This window comes from Eleutherodactylus coqui, chromosome 4 (genome assembly GCF_035609145.1).
Source record: "Eleutherodactylus coqui strain aEleCoq1 chromosome 4, aEleCoq1.hap1, whole genome shotgun sequence".
In the NCBI taxonomy this organism is placed as follows: domain Eukaryota; kingdom Metazoa; phylum Chordata; class Amphibia; order Anura; family Eleutherodactylidae; genus Eleutherodactylus; species Eleutherodactylus coqui.
Window position 1 is genome coordinate 298,155,824 of NC_089840.1, and position 17,348 is coordinate 298,173,171.

The following is a 17,348-nucleotide window of genomic DNA, read 5'->3' on the forward strand; positions in this document are numbered from 1 at the left end:
AGTCGCCCGCGTTTTGGAGGAATTTTGTGTGATAATGTTGCATGTAAAAGGGCCTCAAGAAAGCGCAATTCTGCGGTCTTGAGAACATTTAGATCCTTCGCGATCAGAAAGCATTAATCGTTGGCTGCGAAGACGACCGCTGACCACATGCAATCAAGGTATAAAGAGGAGAGAGAAGGGGGCTTTATGGTGTGCGGCCCCCTCTATGGGCAGCAGCTCCCACTCTTCAGTCATCTGAACAGCACCATTTAAGGCTGCCTGCAGACGGGCGGAAATTCCGCGGCAAACAAACCGCGCACAGAAACGTCACTCACCCGCTGCGGGCTCCAGTCTGTGCTTGTGCCAGCTGCCTGGCAGCCGGCACATGAAAGAGCCGGGGCCGCGGGTGAGTACGCTCTGCTCTCTGCAGGCGTTCGGGTCCGGTCCCGCAGCGAGAATTATCGCTGCCAGATCCGACCCAGCTGTCTGCAGGTGGCCTTATACCACAAGTCCCCAGCAGGGGAAAGGTCTGACTGGCTGCATGTCGGTTCACATATAATTGGGCGTTTCATGCGAGACAACCCCTTTAGTGGCCTTTGTAGACGGACTGCGGGAAGGAGCTCCAGCAGATGGGGGGCTTGTACACATTAACAGCCCCGCACCCCTTACAAGTTACATCAGCATTGGAGCCGGCGCTAAACTACTTACTGCAGAGATTTCATTTATGTCTCAAGTACAGAGCTGATCTGAATGACGTCCCCGTGCAGAGTATCGCGACCTGCGTTGGATCTGATCGCTGAGAATCTGAGCACAGCAAATACCCAACAGCCCAAAGACCTGAAGCTGCGACCGCTACCTGCTCCGTCCGCAACGCCATCTCCTTCTGCAGCTGCTGGATGGTGTTCTTGGAAGACACATCTTGTGCACCCAGTCTGTCCCTCACGGTTTTCAGTTCTCGGCTGAGTTCTTCCATCCTCCCTTCAAGCTGGAAGAAAGATGGGAAATGTTACCATCCAGAATGAACAACCATCAATACATCCTGTATTATCCTCCAGAGCTGCACTCATTGTTCTGCTGGTGGAGTCACTGTGTACATACATTACTTATCGTGTACTGATCCTGAGTTACATCCTGTATTATACCCCAGAGCTGCACTCACTATTCTGCTGGTGGAGTCACTGTGTACATACATTACTTATCGTGTACTGATCCTGAGCTACATCCTGTATTATACTCCAGAGCTGCACTCACTATTCTGCTGGTGGAGTCACTGTGTACATACATTACTTATCGTGTACTGCTCCTGAGCTACATCCTGTATTATACTCCAGAGCTGCACTCACTATTCTGCTGGTGGAGTCACTGTGTACATACATTACTTATCCTGTACTGATCCTGAGTTACATCCTGTATTATACTCCAGAGCTGCACTCACTATTCTGCTGGTGGAGTCACTGTGTACATACATTACTTGTCCTGTGCTGCTCCTGAATTACTTCCTGTATTATACCCCAGAGCTGCACTCACTATTCTGCTGGTGGAGTCACTGTGTACATACATTACTTATCCTGCACTGATCCTGAGTTATATCCTGTATTATACTCCAGAGCTGCACTCACTCTTCTGCTGGTGGAGTCACTGTGTACATACATTACTTATCCTGCACTGATCCTGAGTTATATCCTGTATTATACCCCAGAGCTGCACTCACTATTCTGCTGGTGGAGTCACTGTGTACATACATTACTTATCCTGTACTGACCCTGAGTTACATCCTGTATTATACTGCAGAGCTGCACTCACTATTCTGCTGGTGGTGGAGTCACTGTGTACATACATTACTTATCCTGTACTGCTCCTGAGTTACATCCTGTATTATACTCCAGAGCTGCACTCACTATTCTGCTGGTGGAGTCACTGTGTACATACATTACTTATCCTGTACTGATCCTGAGTTACATCCTGTATTATACCCCAGAGCTGCACTCACTATTCTGCTGGTGGAGTCACTGTGCACATACATTACTTATCCTGTACTGATCCTGAGTTACATCCTATATTATACCCCAGAGCTGCACTCACTATTCTGCTGCTGGAGTCACTGTGTACATACATTACGTGATTTACTTCATATATGGACGCAGCACAAGCCTTTCCTCAGGGGACAGCCTCCGTTGTGTCGCTCTCCGTCTGCGTTCTTACCCGAGCGCACTCAGACACCGCGGCGACAGACCGGACATATGGCTGCCGGAATACGTAATCGCGATGTAAGCGGTGAACAGTATGAGGCTGTGCGCCAATATGGTGCAGTCAGGAACCTTCCGCACATTACCACAAATCACCCCAACGACTTCCTTCCCCGTCTGTGACCCGGCGTCTCACTGATGGCAGGTGAGCACCGTTCACTGACAGCAAGCATCTTCAACATTCCATGGAACTGGAACACCATGTTTATGTGGCAGCTGAGGAGCGCATCCTTCTACAAGGAGGAGTCTTTAGTCACCCAGAAGCGGAGCGGCCGACCGGAATCACGGGTTTATATTAGGAAGCGGTCTAACCGCACGGGCCGCGGTCTCAGGCTGAACCGGTCGGACGCCTCTATTTTTAGACTCCGTTTCAGTGTTCTGGGAACAGCGGCTTAGATGATGGAATAAGAAGAGCAGTCCGCGAGGGCCGTCACAACCATCGTAAGGCTCAGCAAGGCTCCGACCAATCATTACGTCCCGCGCAGCGATTGTACGATTAACCCTTTCCAATCCACTGTCTGACGTCTGAAGACATTCTGATTCAAGGCTGTACAACTCCGATGTCGGAAGACATCCGGCAGGGTATTCTTACTGTATATTACCGGCTGCTCTATTGTCGGGGGCCTCTCCAGCATGTCTCATACAGCCGTACTGGTTATAGCCAGCAGATGGCGCCATTGTAAAATGGCAGAAAGAGAAAACACCCTAGGAAACCCTTAATCTAAAATTGGATTGCAAAGGGTTAAGTGCCGACAATTCCCATAAAACATTTGTCACACAGCGGCGTCCGGTCATCAACCTGTTCCCCACTAGAGAGCGCTGCAATTATGGTGGCCCACAGAATAAGAGGTCTCCACACAACAGCGTCATCGCTACGGAATTTTTCCACGCTTTATACGCAGCGCTGAAACCCCACTGCGACAGGTAAACGTGCGTCCGCGTGTCCTATGCCGGGGCGCCGTACGCCGATCCTAGTCTGCAGTGAAGCCGCACGTTACATATTTTATGCAGACGCTCGGACCGTAATGATGGATTGTGCGCAATTCTTTATGTGTAAAATATGCGGTACAAATACAGGCAATATACAGAGTGAGTCAGAATAATCCCGGGACCAACCTCCCCGACTCCAAGACCCGGATCACCAACCCGCTGGTCACCTGATGTCTATATCCTGTAATATAGATAGACATCTAGTCCCTCTTACACTCCTCTATGGATTTTGCCATCACCACATCCTCAGGCAGAGGGTTCCACAGTCTCACTGCTCTTACAGTAAAGAACCCCCTCCTGTGTTGGCGATTTAATGCACCCCAAGACTCTATTAGCCTTTGCAGCAGCTGATTGGCATTGGTTACTCCAGTTTAGTCTACAGCCCACTAGTACCCCCAGGTCTTTTTCCTAGCTGTCCCCATTTATTGTATATTGGTGACATCCGTTTTTGCTGCCCATGTGCAGAACCTTACATTTATAAACATTGACCTTCATTCACCATCCCCCCCCCGATCCCCCGGCTTATCTCGGTCCGTTTGTAGCCGCTCATTGTCCTCCGTTGTATTAATTATATTGTAGAATTTTGTATCATCTGCAAATATTGATATTTTGCTGTGCAGCCCCTCTATCAGGTCATTGATAGATATATTGTACAGAATGGGGCCCAATACTGAACCCTGTGGCCCCCGCTAGTGACTGTGGTCCAATCAGAGTACGAACCATTTATAGGTGCGCAAAACACATCCGCACTAAACATGCGCGCCCACATGCAGTAAAAATGCTGCGTATTTTGCGAAAGAAGCACGCCCGACAGCGGGTCACCTGACCCAGCTTTGAGCATCATACTTCCTGCGTTGGGGTCAGGTGACCCGCCGTGCGGGCCGGGATGCCCATATGTAATATGGACGCAAAACGCAGGCCGATGTATGGTTGTGCCACCGGCCAAAGAGGTGTGAGGGCGATGGGAGTTGTAGTCCGTCGCAGCCGCCGTCTCTGCAGACCGTCTCACCGACGCTTACTGGTTTTATCGATTACCTATAGGCTGGGTTCACACGGGGCGGATTTGCCGCAGAAATTCTGTGCGGAATCTCGCTGTGGCAAATCCACCCGCGGCCGCTAATCCCGGGATTATCCAGCCATGTGGACAAGATTTCTCAGAAATCTCGTCCACACGGGACGGCAAATTCGCTGCGGTTAATCCGGCAGAAACCGCCACTGGGGTGCGGATTTGCCGGCCGCAGCATGTCCATTTTTTTTCCCGTGGCGACCGCGCTCTCCTCTATGGAAGCGCCGGCCGCAGCGGAAAACCGCCGCAGGTTTTGAAGCAGCGGTTCTCCCGGCGGAAATGTCGCGGTTTTCCGCTGCGGCCAAACTGTGACATTTCCGTCGGGAATCCGCCCCGTGTGACCGTGGTCATAAAGTTCCACAGCTGAAATGTTTCCGTTCCTCTCCAGTTTGGGATTTCTGCTTGCTGTCAGTGAATGAGCACATTCGTTACGTACTGAGACTGATACACGTGTCCGGCTCACACAGCTGAGGACTCGTCACAATGTAGCGGCATACAATCTGATTTGTTCATATCACGACCCAATGAAAGTATCTTCCTGACCAAGTGATGAGCGAAGAGTGCCGAGGCTCCAGAACCACAACTACAGGTCACCTCAACGCCGACCCCTTTATCAGAGCCCCCGGCAGCCTCATGATTGGCGCTCCCCTCTATGGTAATTCTCCCCGTGACCCCGGAGGGCAGCAGAAAATCATGTGACAAGGTTTCCAGCAATCGCAGCGACTTCCAACGAGGCCGGTCATCGGTGCTAGACCAGCCGGGGTCTCACCGCCAACCGATGGTATAACGGCAGGCGACCAGTTCCAGCGCCATTGTGACTAAGAGAAAGACTCCAGCGGGCAAAAGAGCGCAAAACTTGTATCACTGAGCAGCGGAGAAACATCTCCTGGTCAGATGGAGGCAGATTTATGTGCTGATGGGAGGTCAGAATTTGGCGCAAGCAGCATGAATCGCTGACCCCTTCCTGTCAGTTGGTGGGGGTGCAGTAACGGTGGGGAAGCGCATCTTGATGCACCCGCTGCTCCGATATTAGTGGATGGACGCCATGATGAGCTGCTGCGGTTCTGAAGGTCCAAGCTGGTGCCGTCCGCTACTAGATGGGGGGGGTCTAATAAAGGGGCTGATGGGGTTTGTGAAGTGACGGCTCTGCAGGCCTCCGCCTGACATTGAGGTGGAAGAGCTTTGGGTTTAGTACCTCGTCTCTCGCCCGTGCGCCGGTCTTCACGCACAATGTGTTGGCGCAGTCCTCTACCAGGTCAGGGCACAGCGGGGGCACGAGCTTCATCTCCGGGCCGATAGACCATCAGTGCCGCCAAGAACCAACAACCAGGAGATCATCCAACTCTGAACGCTCCCATTCACTGACAGCAAACTGAGGTCTTGAAGATGGCAAGGAAGTGAAATGTAAAATCTGATAGAAAGTTGCTAAAGTTCTAGAAAGACAGAGAGGAAGAGACACGGGGGCGGTATTCTGGGTTACACATCTACATCCTGTCTAGTGTGACTCGCTCATCCTGGTCCTGCTGATTCACCCTGTAGCGCTGCATGTCGGTCACAGGCGTGTGCGGGCGGCGAGCAGCCTGGCTGCTACACGTGACTGTACATCCTTCTACGGGGCGATTGGCCTCACCGGCAAGACAATAAGTAAATGAACCCCTTTCAATATCAACCTATGCCGGCCGCCAGCGGGACTTCATACAGGGCAACGGTGGCCTAATGGACTCTCCTTCCGTCCGCCTGCGACATTCTGTCCAGAGCTCTGCTTGCTGTCAGTAATGGAAACATCCACCGCCGCCCCATCTGAAGAGCAGAAAAACTGGAAGCAAATGGATGCAGTAGAATCCCGGCTGATGGAGGTCGGCCGCCGACAGATCCGCCCGCCGGAGCCGATGAGAACAAAGCGCAGCGGACGCCGCGGCTTACACTCCCTTCGGTTTAAAGGTCTTCCCAACCGTTTTATTTCACCCCTTCAGGACTTGTGAACGGCTATAAACGTCCTGCGGTCCTGAAGAGAACGGAGCCGAGGTGCCCGGCGGCTACCAGCTGGATCCAGTCCCAGGTACCTGCTGCGATCACAGCCCCCGCCACCGCGCCCCCATCAGTACCCCAGCAACACGACTGGGCGGTGCTGATAGGCATGGCCGCCTACAACCTCCTGAGGGCCCACAGAGCTGCCACACATGGACGCCCATCCAGCCCCACCACAGTATACAGTATACAGTACAAGTCACCTTCAGCACGAAAAACTGCATTACAAAAAGGGTCATTAAGGCAACAGTTTAAAAAGAAGTATAAAAAAAAACAACTAAATTTAAAAAAAAAAAAAAAGGTAAAAACTCCCCCACGTTTGGCATCACCGTGTAGATAAAAGAGCGAACTATTATAATACCACAATACTTATCGCGCGGGGGGGGGGGGGGGGGGGGGCGCAGGAACAAAGGAAAAAACATCAATAAGAACAGATGAAAAGGCAGAATCGCGGCTCTCAAAGAAAAGTGCTGACAGCAGACGCCCAGCGCCCCGAAATACTAACAAAAACTACGAGCGCTTCCGCAAAGACAAGCATTCACACCGCCCAACGGGTGTAAGAGTGTCCAGTTCCGGTCCCAATACGGCGGCAGAAGCCATTATTTAAGGAAACAAACAGAGAAAAACAGTTTAAAAAAGCTATAAACCTGCTATGGCGGTAACCACACCGACCCAGAACACCGAGCACACGGGTCAGCGCCGACCAACGGGAGAATTAGGGTGGGGCTCTTGGAAAGCCGACTGAAAAATGGAAAGAACTGTGTTAACCCTCGGGTTCTGTGATAAAACGCTGAGCCACTGCGGCGCTCGGGAGCCAATCAGAGCCGAACCCCTGGCCAGGAAGTGTCGCCTGAGGACAAGTGCCGGGAGCCGCAGAGCAGACGTGCGGGCCGAGCGGACAGCGGCTGTGAGCTGAGGTTTCTTCTTTTAATGCGGCTAGGGCTCATTTTTGGGGGTCGGGCTTATATTTTACGCCCCGCCCTGAAATTGTGAGAAAACGCAGCCATATTTCACCGATGCCTTATCGCTGCCGCCTGTGTGAAAGAGGCCTGCAAGGGACTCCAAAAACATGTCAGTCATCCTTACAAAAGGCGAGGCAAGGGGCGAGGCGCCGGCGAGGGAGGGGGCGAGGCGCCCGGCGAGGGAGGGGGCGAGGCGCCGGCGAGGGAGGGGGCGAGGCGCCGGCGAGGGAGGGGGCAAGGGAAGGGGCGAGGGAAGGCAGCATACTGGCTCCGATTGTCACGTAGGATTTCTCCCAGAAAAGTGAAGTCATGTGACTCGCTCATCCAATCACTCGTCCACATGGTTTAACCCCGCAGCTGCTGCAGTGATCGCTAATTGTAACATCTAATTTTTATTGAAGACACAAGACTTTAAAAATTGAAAAAATAAAAAGAACAAAACCCAAACTGCACATAACTGATGCCACCAGACCCCCGACGCCCACCTGACAGATGACATCCCCCACGACGGCCCGCCCCCCCCCCCCCCGACAGATGACATCCCCCACGACGGCCCGCCCCCCCCCCCCCGACAGATGACATCCCCCACGACGGCCCGCCCCCCCCCCCCCCCCGACAGATGACATCCCCCACGACGGCCCGCCCCCCCCCCCCGACAGATGACATCCCCCACGACGGCCCGCCCCCCCCCCGACAGATGACATCCCCCACGACGGCCCGCCCCCCCCCCCCCCGACAGATGACATCCCCCACGACGGCCCGCCCCCCCCCCCCCCCCCGACAGATGACATCCCCCACGACGGCCCGCCCCCCCCCCCCCGACAGATGACATCCCCCACGACGGCCCGCCCCCCCCCCCCCCCCCCGACAGATGACATCCCCCACGACGGCCCGCCCCCCCCCCCCCCCCCCGACAGATGACATCCCCCACGACGGCCCGCCCCCCCCCCCCCCCGACAGATGACATCCCCCCCGACGGCCCGCCCCCCCCCCCCCGACAGATGACATCCCCCCCGACGGCCCGCCCCCCCCCCCCCCCCGACAGATGACATCCCCCACGACGGCCCGCCCCCCCCCCCCCGACAGATGACATCCCCCACGACGGCCCGCCCCCCCCCCCGACAGATGACATCCCCCACGACGGCCCGCCCCCCCCCCCCCCCGACAGATGACATCCCCCACGACGGCCCGCCCCCCCCCCCCCCCCCGACAGATGACATCCCCCACGACGGCCCGCCCCCCCCCCCCCCCGACAGATGACATCCCCCACGACGGCCCGCCCCCCCCCCCGACAGATGACATCCCCCCCCGACGGCCCGCCCCCCCCCGACAGATGACATCCCCCACGACGGCCCGCCCCCCCCCCCGACAGATGACATCCCCCACGACGGCCCGCCCCCCCCCCCCCCGACAGATGACATCCCCCACGACGGCCCGCCCCCCCCCCCCCCCCGACAGATGACATCCCCCACGACGGCCCGCCCCCCCCCCCGACAGATGACATCCCCCCCGACAGATGACATCCCCCACGACGGCCCGCCCCCCCCCCGACAGATGACATCCCCCACGACGGCCCGCCCCCCCCCCCGACAGATGACATCCCCCACGACGGCCCGCCCCCCCGACAGATGACATCCCCCACGACGGCCCGCCCCCCCCCCGACAGATTACATCCCCCACGACGGCCCACCCCCCCCCCCCCCCCCGACAGATTACATCCCCCACGACGGCCCACCCCCCCCCCCCCCGACAGATGACATCCCCCACGACGGCCCGCCCCCCCCGACAGATGACATCCCCCACGACGGCCCGCCCCGACAGATGACATCCCCCACGACGGCCCACCCCGACAGATGACATCCCCCACGACGGCCCGCCCCCCCCCCCCCCCCCCCGACAGATGACATCCCCCACGACGGCCCGCCCCCCCCCCCCCCGACAGATGACATCCCCCACGACGGCCCGCCCCCCCCCCCCCGACAGATGACATCCCCCACGACGGCCCGCCCCCCCCCGACAGATGACATCCCCCACGACGGCCCGCCCCCCCCCGACAGATGACATCCCCCACGACGGCCCGCCCCCCCCCCCCCCCCCGACAGATGACATCCCCCACGACGGCCCGCCCCCCCCCCCCGACAGATGACATCCCCCACGACGGCCCGCCCCCCCCCCCCCCCCGACAGATGACATCCCCCACGACGGACCGCCCCCCCCCCCCCCGACAGATGACATCCCCCACGACGGACCGCCCCCCCCCCCCGACAGATGACATCCCCCACGACGGCCCGCCCCCCCCCCCCCCGACAGATGACATCCCCCACGACGGCCCGCCCCCCCCCCCCCCCCGACAGATGACATCCCCCACGACGGCCCGCCCCCCCCCCCCGACAGATGACATCCCCCCACGACGGCCCGCCCCCCCCCCCCCCCGACAGATGACATCCCCCACGACGGCCCGCCCCCCCCCCCCGACAGATGACATCCCCCACAACGGCCCGCCCCCCCCCCCCCCCCCCGACACATGACATCCCCCACAACGGCCCGCCCCCCCCCCCCCCCGACACATCACATCCCCCACGACGGCCCGCCCCCCCGACAGATCACATCCCCCACGACGGCCCGCCCCTCCCCCTGACAGATCACATCCCCCACGACGGCCCGCCCCCCCGACAGATCACATCCCACGACGACCCGCCCCCCCGACAGATCACATCCCACGACGACCCAGCACCACAACAGATGACATCCAGAACAGGAAATATCATTCATAAAAACAAAACAAAGACCGCCAGTCACACCGCTCGACTTCTCGCTCAGTGTTCTGCATATATTCACACGAGGCGATCATCAACCCAACCCAGCGGGAGCGCAGAATCTGGGCGGCACTCCTCCGTGTAAAGGGGCCATCGGAGTATCCCCGCGGTAACACTGTATCCGGCAGGACAGAACACTGCACACCGGTATTCTGGGAGGTCAGCCGACACAACACATCCCTGCAGCCCGTCACTACATCCAGCTAACAGGGGAGCACCTACCTGCCTGATGGTGTTCAGCTGCAGCAGCTCCGTCTCTCCTCGTTTCCGCAGATCATCTCTTAGATGGTCCTTCTCAGAGCAGATATCCAAGATGAGCTGCTGGTGCTTCTTATTGTCCTCAAGGAGCCTGAGAAGGAAGGAGAGACTACATCATAATCACTGAAGAAACAGACCGACCCCCAGACTAGTGAGAGAGAAGAGGCAGACACAGACCGACCACTCACATCCACAGGGGGCAGTATTATAGTAGTTATATTCTTGTACATAGGGGGCAGTATTATAGTAGTTATATTCTTGTACATAGGGGGCAGTATTATAGTAGTTATATTCTTGTACATAGGGGGCAGTATTTTAGTAGTTATATTCTTGTACATAGGGGGCAGTATTATAGTAGTTATATTCTTGTACATAGGGGGCAGTATTATAGTAGTTATATTCTTGTACATAGGGGGCAGTATTATAGTAGTTATATTCTTGTACATAGGGGGCAGTATTATAGTAGTTATATTCTTGTACATAGGGGGCAGTATTATAGTAGTTATATTCTTGTACATAGGGGGCAGTATTATAGTAGTTATATTCTTGTACATAGGGGGCAGTATTATAGTAGTTATATTCTTGTACATAGGGGGCAGTATTATAGTAGTTATATTCTTGTACATAGGGGGCAGTATTATAGTAGTTATATTCTTGTACATAGGGGGCAGTATTATAGTAGTTATATTCTTGTACATAGGGGGCAGTATTATAGTAGTTACATTCTTGTACATAGGAGGCAGTATTATAGTAGTTACATTCTTGTACATAGGGGGCAGTATTATAGTAGTTATATTCTTGCACATAGGGGGGCAGTATTATAGTAGTTATATTCTTGCACATAGGGGGGCAGTATTATAGTAGTTATATTCTTGTACACAGGGGGCAGTATTATAGTAGTTATATTCTTGTACATAGGGGGCAGTATTATAGTAGTTATATTCTTGTACATAGGGGGCAGTATTATAGTAGTTACATTCTTGTACATAGGGGGCAGTATTATAGTAGTTATATTCTTGTACATAGAGGGCAGTATTATAGTAGTTATATTCTTGTACATAGCGGACAGTATTATAGTAGTTATATTCTTATACATAGGGGGCAGTATTATAGTAGTTATATTCTTGTACATAGGGAGCAGTATTATAGTAGTTATATTCTTGTACATAGGGGGCAGTATTATAGTAGTTATATTCTTGTACATAGCGGACAGTATTATAGTAGTTATATTCTTATACATAGGGGGCAGTATTATAGTAGTTATATTCTTATACATAGGGGGCAGTATTATAGTAGTTATATTCTTGTACATAGGGAGCTGTATTATAGTAGTTATATTCTTGTACATAGAGGGCAGTATTATAGTAGTTATATTCTTGTACATAGGGGGCAGTATTATAGTAGTTATATTCTTGTACATAGGGGGCAGTATTATAGTAGTTATATTCTTGTACATAGGGGGCAGTATTATAGTAGCTATATTCTTGTACATAGGAGCATTATTATAGTAGTTATATTCTTGTACATAGGAGCATTATTATAGTAGTTATATTCTTGTACATAGGAGCCGTATTATAGTAGTTATATTCTTGTACATAGCGGGCAGTATTATAGTAGTTATATTCTTGTACATAGGGGGCAGTATTATAGTAGTTATATTCTTGTACATAGGGGGCAGTATTATAGTAGTTATATTCTTGTACATAGGGGGCAGTATTATAGTAGTTATATTCTTGTACATAGGGGGCAGTATTATAGTAGTTATATTCTTGTACATAGGGGGCAGTATTATAGTAGTTATATTCTTGTACATAGGGGGCAGTATTATAGTAGTTATATTCTTGTACATAGGGGGCAGTATTATAGTAGTTATATTCTTGTACATAGGGGGCAGTATTATAGTAGTTATATTCTTGTACATAGGGGGCAGTATTATAGTAGTTATATTCTTGTACATAGGGGGCAGTATTATAGTAGTTATATTCTTGTACATAGGGGGCAGTATTATAGTAGTTATATTCTTGTACATAGGGGGCAGTATTATAGTAGTTATATTCTTGTACATAGGGGGCAGTATTATAGTAGTTATATTCTTGTACATAGGGGGCAGTATTATAGTAGTTATATTCTTGTACATAGGGGGCAGTATTATAGTAGTTATATTCTTGTACATAGGGGGCAGTATTATAGTAGTTACATTCTTGTACATAGGAGGCAGTATTATAGTAGTTACATTCTTGTACATAGGGGGCAGTATTATAGTAGTTATATTCTTGCACATAGGGGGGCAGTATTATAGTAGTTATATTCTTGCACATAGGGGGGCAGTATTATAGTAGTTATATTCTTGTACATAGGGGGCAGTATTATAGTAGTTATATTCTTGTACATAGGGGGCAGTATTATAGTAGTTATATTCTTGTACATAGGGGGCAGTATTATAGTAGTTACATTCTTGTACATAGGGGGCAGTATTATAGTAGTTATATTCTTGTACATAGAGGGCAGTATTATAGTAGTTATATTCTTGTACATAGCGGACAGTATTATAGTAGTTATATTCTTATACATAGGGGGCAGTATTATAGTAGTTATATTCTTGTACATAGGGAGCAGTATTATAGTAGTTATATTCTTGTACATAGGGGGCAGTATTATAGTAGTTATATTCTTGTACATAGCGGACAGTATTATAGTAGTTATATTCTTATACATAGGGGGCAGTATTATAGTAGTTATATTCTTATACATAGGGGGCAGTATTATAGTAGTTATATTCTTGTACATAGGGAGCTGTATTATAGTAGTTATATTCTTGTACATAGAGGGCAGTATTATAGTAGTTATATTCTTGTACATAGGGGGCAGTATTATAGTAGTTATATTCTTGTACATAGGGGGCAGTATTATAGTAGCTATATTCTTGTACATAGGAGCCGTATTATAGTAGTTATATTCTTGTACATAGGGGGCAGTATTATAGTAGTTATATTCTTGTACATAGGGGGCAGTATTATAGTAGTTATATTCTTGTACATAGGAGCAGTATTATAGTAGTTATATTCTTGTACATAGGGGGCAGTATTATAGTAGTTATATTCCTGTACATAGGGGGCAGTATTATGGTAGTTATATTCTTGTACATAGGGGGCAGTATTATAGTAGTTATATTCTTGTACATAGGAGGCAGTATTATAGTAGTTATATTCTTGTACATAGGAGGCAGTATTATAGTAGTTATATTCTTGTACATAGGAGGCAGTATTATAGTAGTTATATTCTTGTACATAGGGGGCAGTATTATAGTAGTTATATTCTTGTACATAGGGGGCAGTATTATAGTAGTTATATTCTTGTACATAGGGGGCAGTATTATAGTAGTTATATTCTTGTACATAGGGGGCAGTATTATAGTAGTTATATTCTTGTACATAGGGGGCAGTATTATAGTAGTTATATTCTTGTACATAGGGGGCAGTATTATAGTAGTTATATTCTTGTACATAGGGGCAGTATTATAGTAGTTATATTCTTGTACATAGGAGGCAGTATTATAGTAGTTATATTCTTGTACATACGGGGCAGTATTATAGTAGTTATATTCTTGTACATAGAAGGCAGCATTATAGTAGTTATATTCTTGTACATAGGAGGCAGTATTATAGTAGTTATATTATTGTACATAGGGGCAGTATTATAGTAGTTATATTCTTGTACATAGGGGGCAGTATTATAGTAGTTATATTCTTGTACATAGGAGGCAGTATTATAGTAGTTATATTCTTGTACATAGGAGGCAGTATTATAGTAGTTATATTCTTGTACATAGGGGGCAGTATTATAGTAGTTATATTCTTGTACATACGGGGCAGTATTATAGTAGTTATATTCTTGTACATAGGAGGCAGTATTATAGTAGTTATATTCTTGTACATAGGGGGCAGTATTATAGTAGTTATATTCTTGTACATAGGGGGCAGTATTATAGTAGTTATATTCTTGTACATAGGGGGCAGTATTATAGTAGTTATATTCTTGTACATAGGGGGCAGTATTATAGTAGTTATATTCTTGTACATAGGGGGCAGTATTATAGTAGTTATATTCTTGTACATAGGGGGCAGTATTATAGTAGTTATATTCTTGTACATAGGGGGCAGTATTATAGTAGTTACATTCTTGTACATAGGAGGCAGTATTATAGTAGTTACATTCTTGTACATAGGGGGCAGTATTATAGTAGTTATATTCTTGCACATAGGGGGGCAGTATTATAGTAGTTATATTCTTGCACATAGGGGGGCAGTATTATAGTAGTTATATTCTTGTACACAGGGGGCAGTATTATAGTAGTTATATTCTTGTACATAGGGGGCAGTATTATAGTAGTTATATTCTTGTACATAGGGGGCAGTATTATAGTAGTTACATTCTTGTACATAGGGGGCAGTATTATAGTAGTTATATTCTTGTACATAGAGGGCAGTATTATAGTAGTTATATTCTTGTACATAGCGGACAGTATTATAGTAGTTATATTCTTATACATAGGGGGCAGTATTATAGTAGTTATATTCTTGTACATAGGGAGCAGTATTATAGTAGTTATATTCTTGTACATAGGGGGCAGTATTATAGTAGTTATATTCTTGTACATAGCGGACAGTATTATAGTAGTTATATTCTTATACATAGGGGGCAGTATTATAGTAGTTATATTCTTATACATAGGGGGCAGTATTATAGTAGTTATATTCTTGTACATAGGGAGCTGTATTATAGTAGTTATATTCTTGTACATAGAGGGCAGTATTATAGTAGTTATATTCTTGTACATAGGGGGCAGTATTATAGTAGTTATATTCTTGTACATAGGGGGCAGTATTATAGTAGTTATATTCTTGTACATAGGGGGCAGTATTATAGTAGCTATATTCTTGTACATAGGAGCATTATTATAGTAGTTATATTCTTGTACATAGGAGCATTATTATAGTAGTTATATTCTTGTACATAGGAGCCGTATTATAGTAGTTATATTCTTGTACATAGCGGGCAGTATTATAGTAGTTATATTCTTGTACATAGGGGGCAGTATTATAGTAGTTATATTCTTGTACATAGGGGGCAGTATTATAGTAGTTATATTCTTGTACATAGGGGGCAGTATTATAGTAGTTATATTCTTGTACATAGGGGGCAGTATTATAGTAGTTATATTCTTGTACATAGGGGGCAGTATTATAGTAGTTATATTCTTGTACATAGGGGGCAGTATTATAGTAGTTATATTCTTGTACATAGGGGGCAGTATTATAGTAGTTATATTCTTGTACATAGGGGGCAGTATTATAGTAGTTATATTCTTGTACATAGGGGGCAGTATTATAGTAGTTATATTCTTGTACATAGGGGGCAGTATTATAGTAGTTATATTCTTGTACATAGGGGGCAGTATTATAGTAGTTATATTCTTGTACATAGGGGGCAGTATTATAGTAGTTATATTCTTGTACATAGGGGGCAGTATTATAGTAGTTATATTCTTGTACATAGGGGGCAGTATTATAGTAGTTATATTCTTGTACATAGGGGGCAGTATTATAGTAGTTATATTCTTGTACATAGGGGGCAGTATTATAGTAGTTATATTCTTGTACATAGGGGGCAGTATTATAGTAGTTATATTCTTGTACATAGGGGGCAGTATTATAGTAGTTATATTCTTGTACATAGGGGGCAGTATTATAGTAGTTACATTCTTGTACATAGGAGGCAGTATTATAGTAGTTACATTCTTGTACATAGGGGGCAGTATTATAGTAGTTATATTCTTGCACATAGGGGGGCAGTATTATAGTAGTTATATTCTTGCACATAGGGGGGCAGTATTATAGTAGTTATATTCTTGTACATAGGGGGCAGTATTATAGTAGTTATATTCTTGTACATAGGGGGCAGTATTATAGTAGTTATATTCTTGTACATAGGGGGCAGTATTATAGTAGTTACATTCTTGTACATAGGGGGCAGTATTATAGTAGTTATATTCTTGTACATAGAGGGCAGTATTATAGTAGTTATATTCTTGTACATAGCGGACAGTATTATAGTAGTTATATTCTTATACATAGGGGGCAGTATTATAGTAGTTATATTCTTGTACATAGGGAGCAGTATTATAGTAGTTATATTCTTGTACATAGGGGGCAGTATTATAGTAGTTATATTCTTGTACATAGCGGACAGTATTATAATAGTTATATTCTTATACATAGGGGGCAGTATTATAGTAGTTATATTCTTATACATAGGGGGCAGTATTATAGTAGTTATATTCTTGTACATAGGGAGCTGTATTATAGTAGTTATATTCTTGTACATAGAGGGCAGTATTATAGTAGTTATATTCTTGTACATAGGGGGCAGTATTATAGTAGTTATATTCTTGTACATAGGGGGCAGTATTATAGTAGCTATATTCTTGTACATAGGAGCCGTATTATAGTAGTTATATTCTTGTACATAGGGGGCAGTATTATAGTAGTTATATTCTTGTACATAGGGGGCAGTATTATAGTAGTTATATTCTTGTACATAGGAGCAGTATTATAGTAGTTATATTCTTGTACATAGGGGGCAGTATTATAGTAGTTATATTCCTGTACATAGGGGGCAGTATTATGGTAGTTATATTCTTGTACATAGGGGGCAGTATTATAGTAGTTATATTCTTGTACATAGGAGGCAGTATTATAGTAGTTATATTCTTGTACATAGGAGGCAGTATTATAGTAGTTATATTCTTGTACATAGGAGGCAGTATTATAGTAGTTATATTCTTGTACATAGGGGGCAGTATTATAGTAGTTATATTCTTGTACATAGGGGGCAGTATTATAGTAGTTATATTCTTGTACATAGGGGGCAGTATTATAGTAGTTATATTCTTGTACATAGGGGGCAGTATTATAGTAGTTATATTCTTGTACATAGGGGGCAG

At 47.8% G+C, this 17,348-nt stretch overlaps 1 protein-coding gene across 3 annotated transcripts in view; it reads right to left on the bottom strand.

Annotated features, from left to right (window-relative positions):
- Nucleotides 1–17,348, bottom strand: part of CCDC186 (coiled-coil domain containing 186) — a 95,830-nt gene that overhangs the window by 62,161 nt on the left and 16,321 nt on the right. For all 3 annotated transcript variants that reach the window (XM_066601479.1, XM_066601480.1, XM_066601478.1), the window contains 2 exons: nt 10,310–10,436; nt 836–964 (listed from right to left, as the gene is read on the bottom strand). In XM_066601479.1, the coding sequence (XP_066457576.1) occupies nt 836–964; nt 10,310–10,436 (256 nt within the window). The remainder of the gene's footprint in view (nt 1–835; nt 965–10,309; nt 10,437–17,348) is intronic.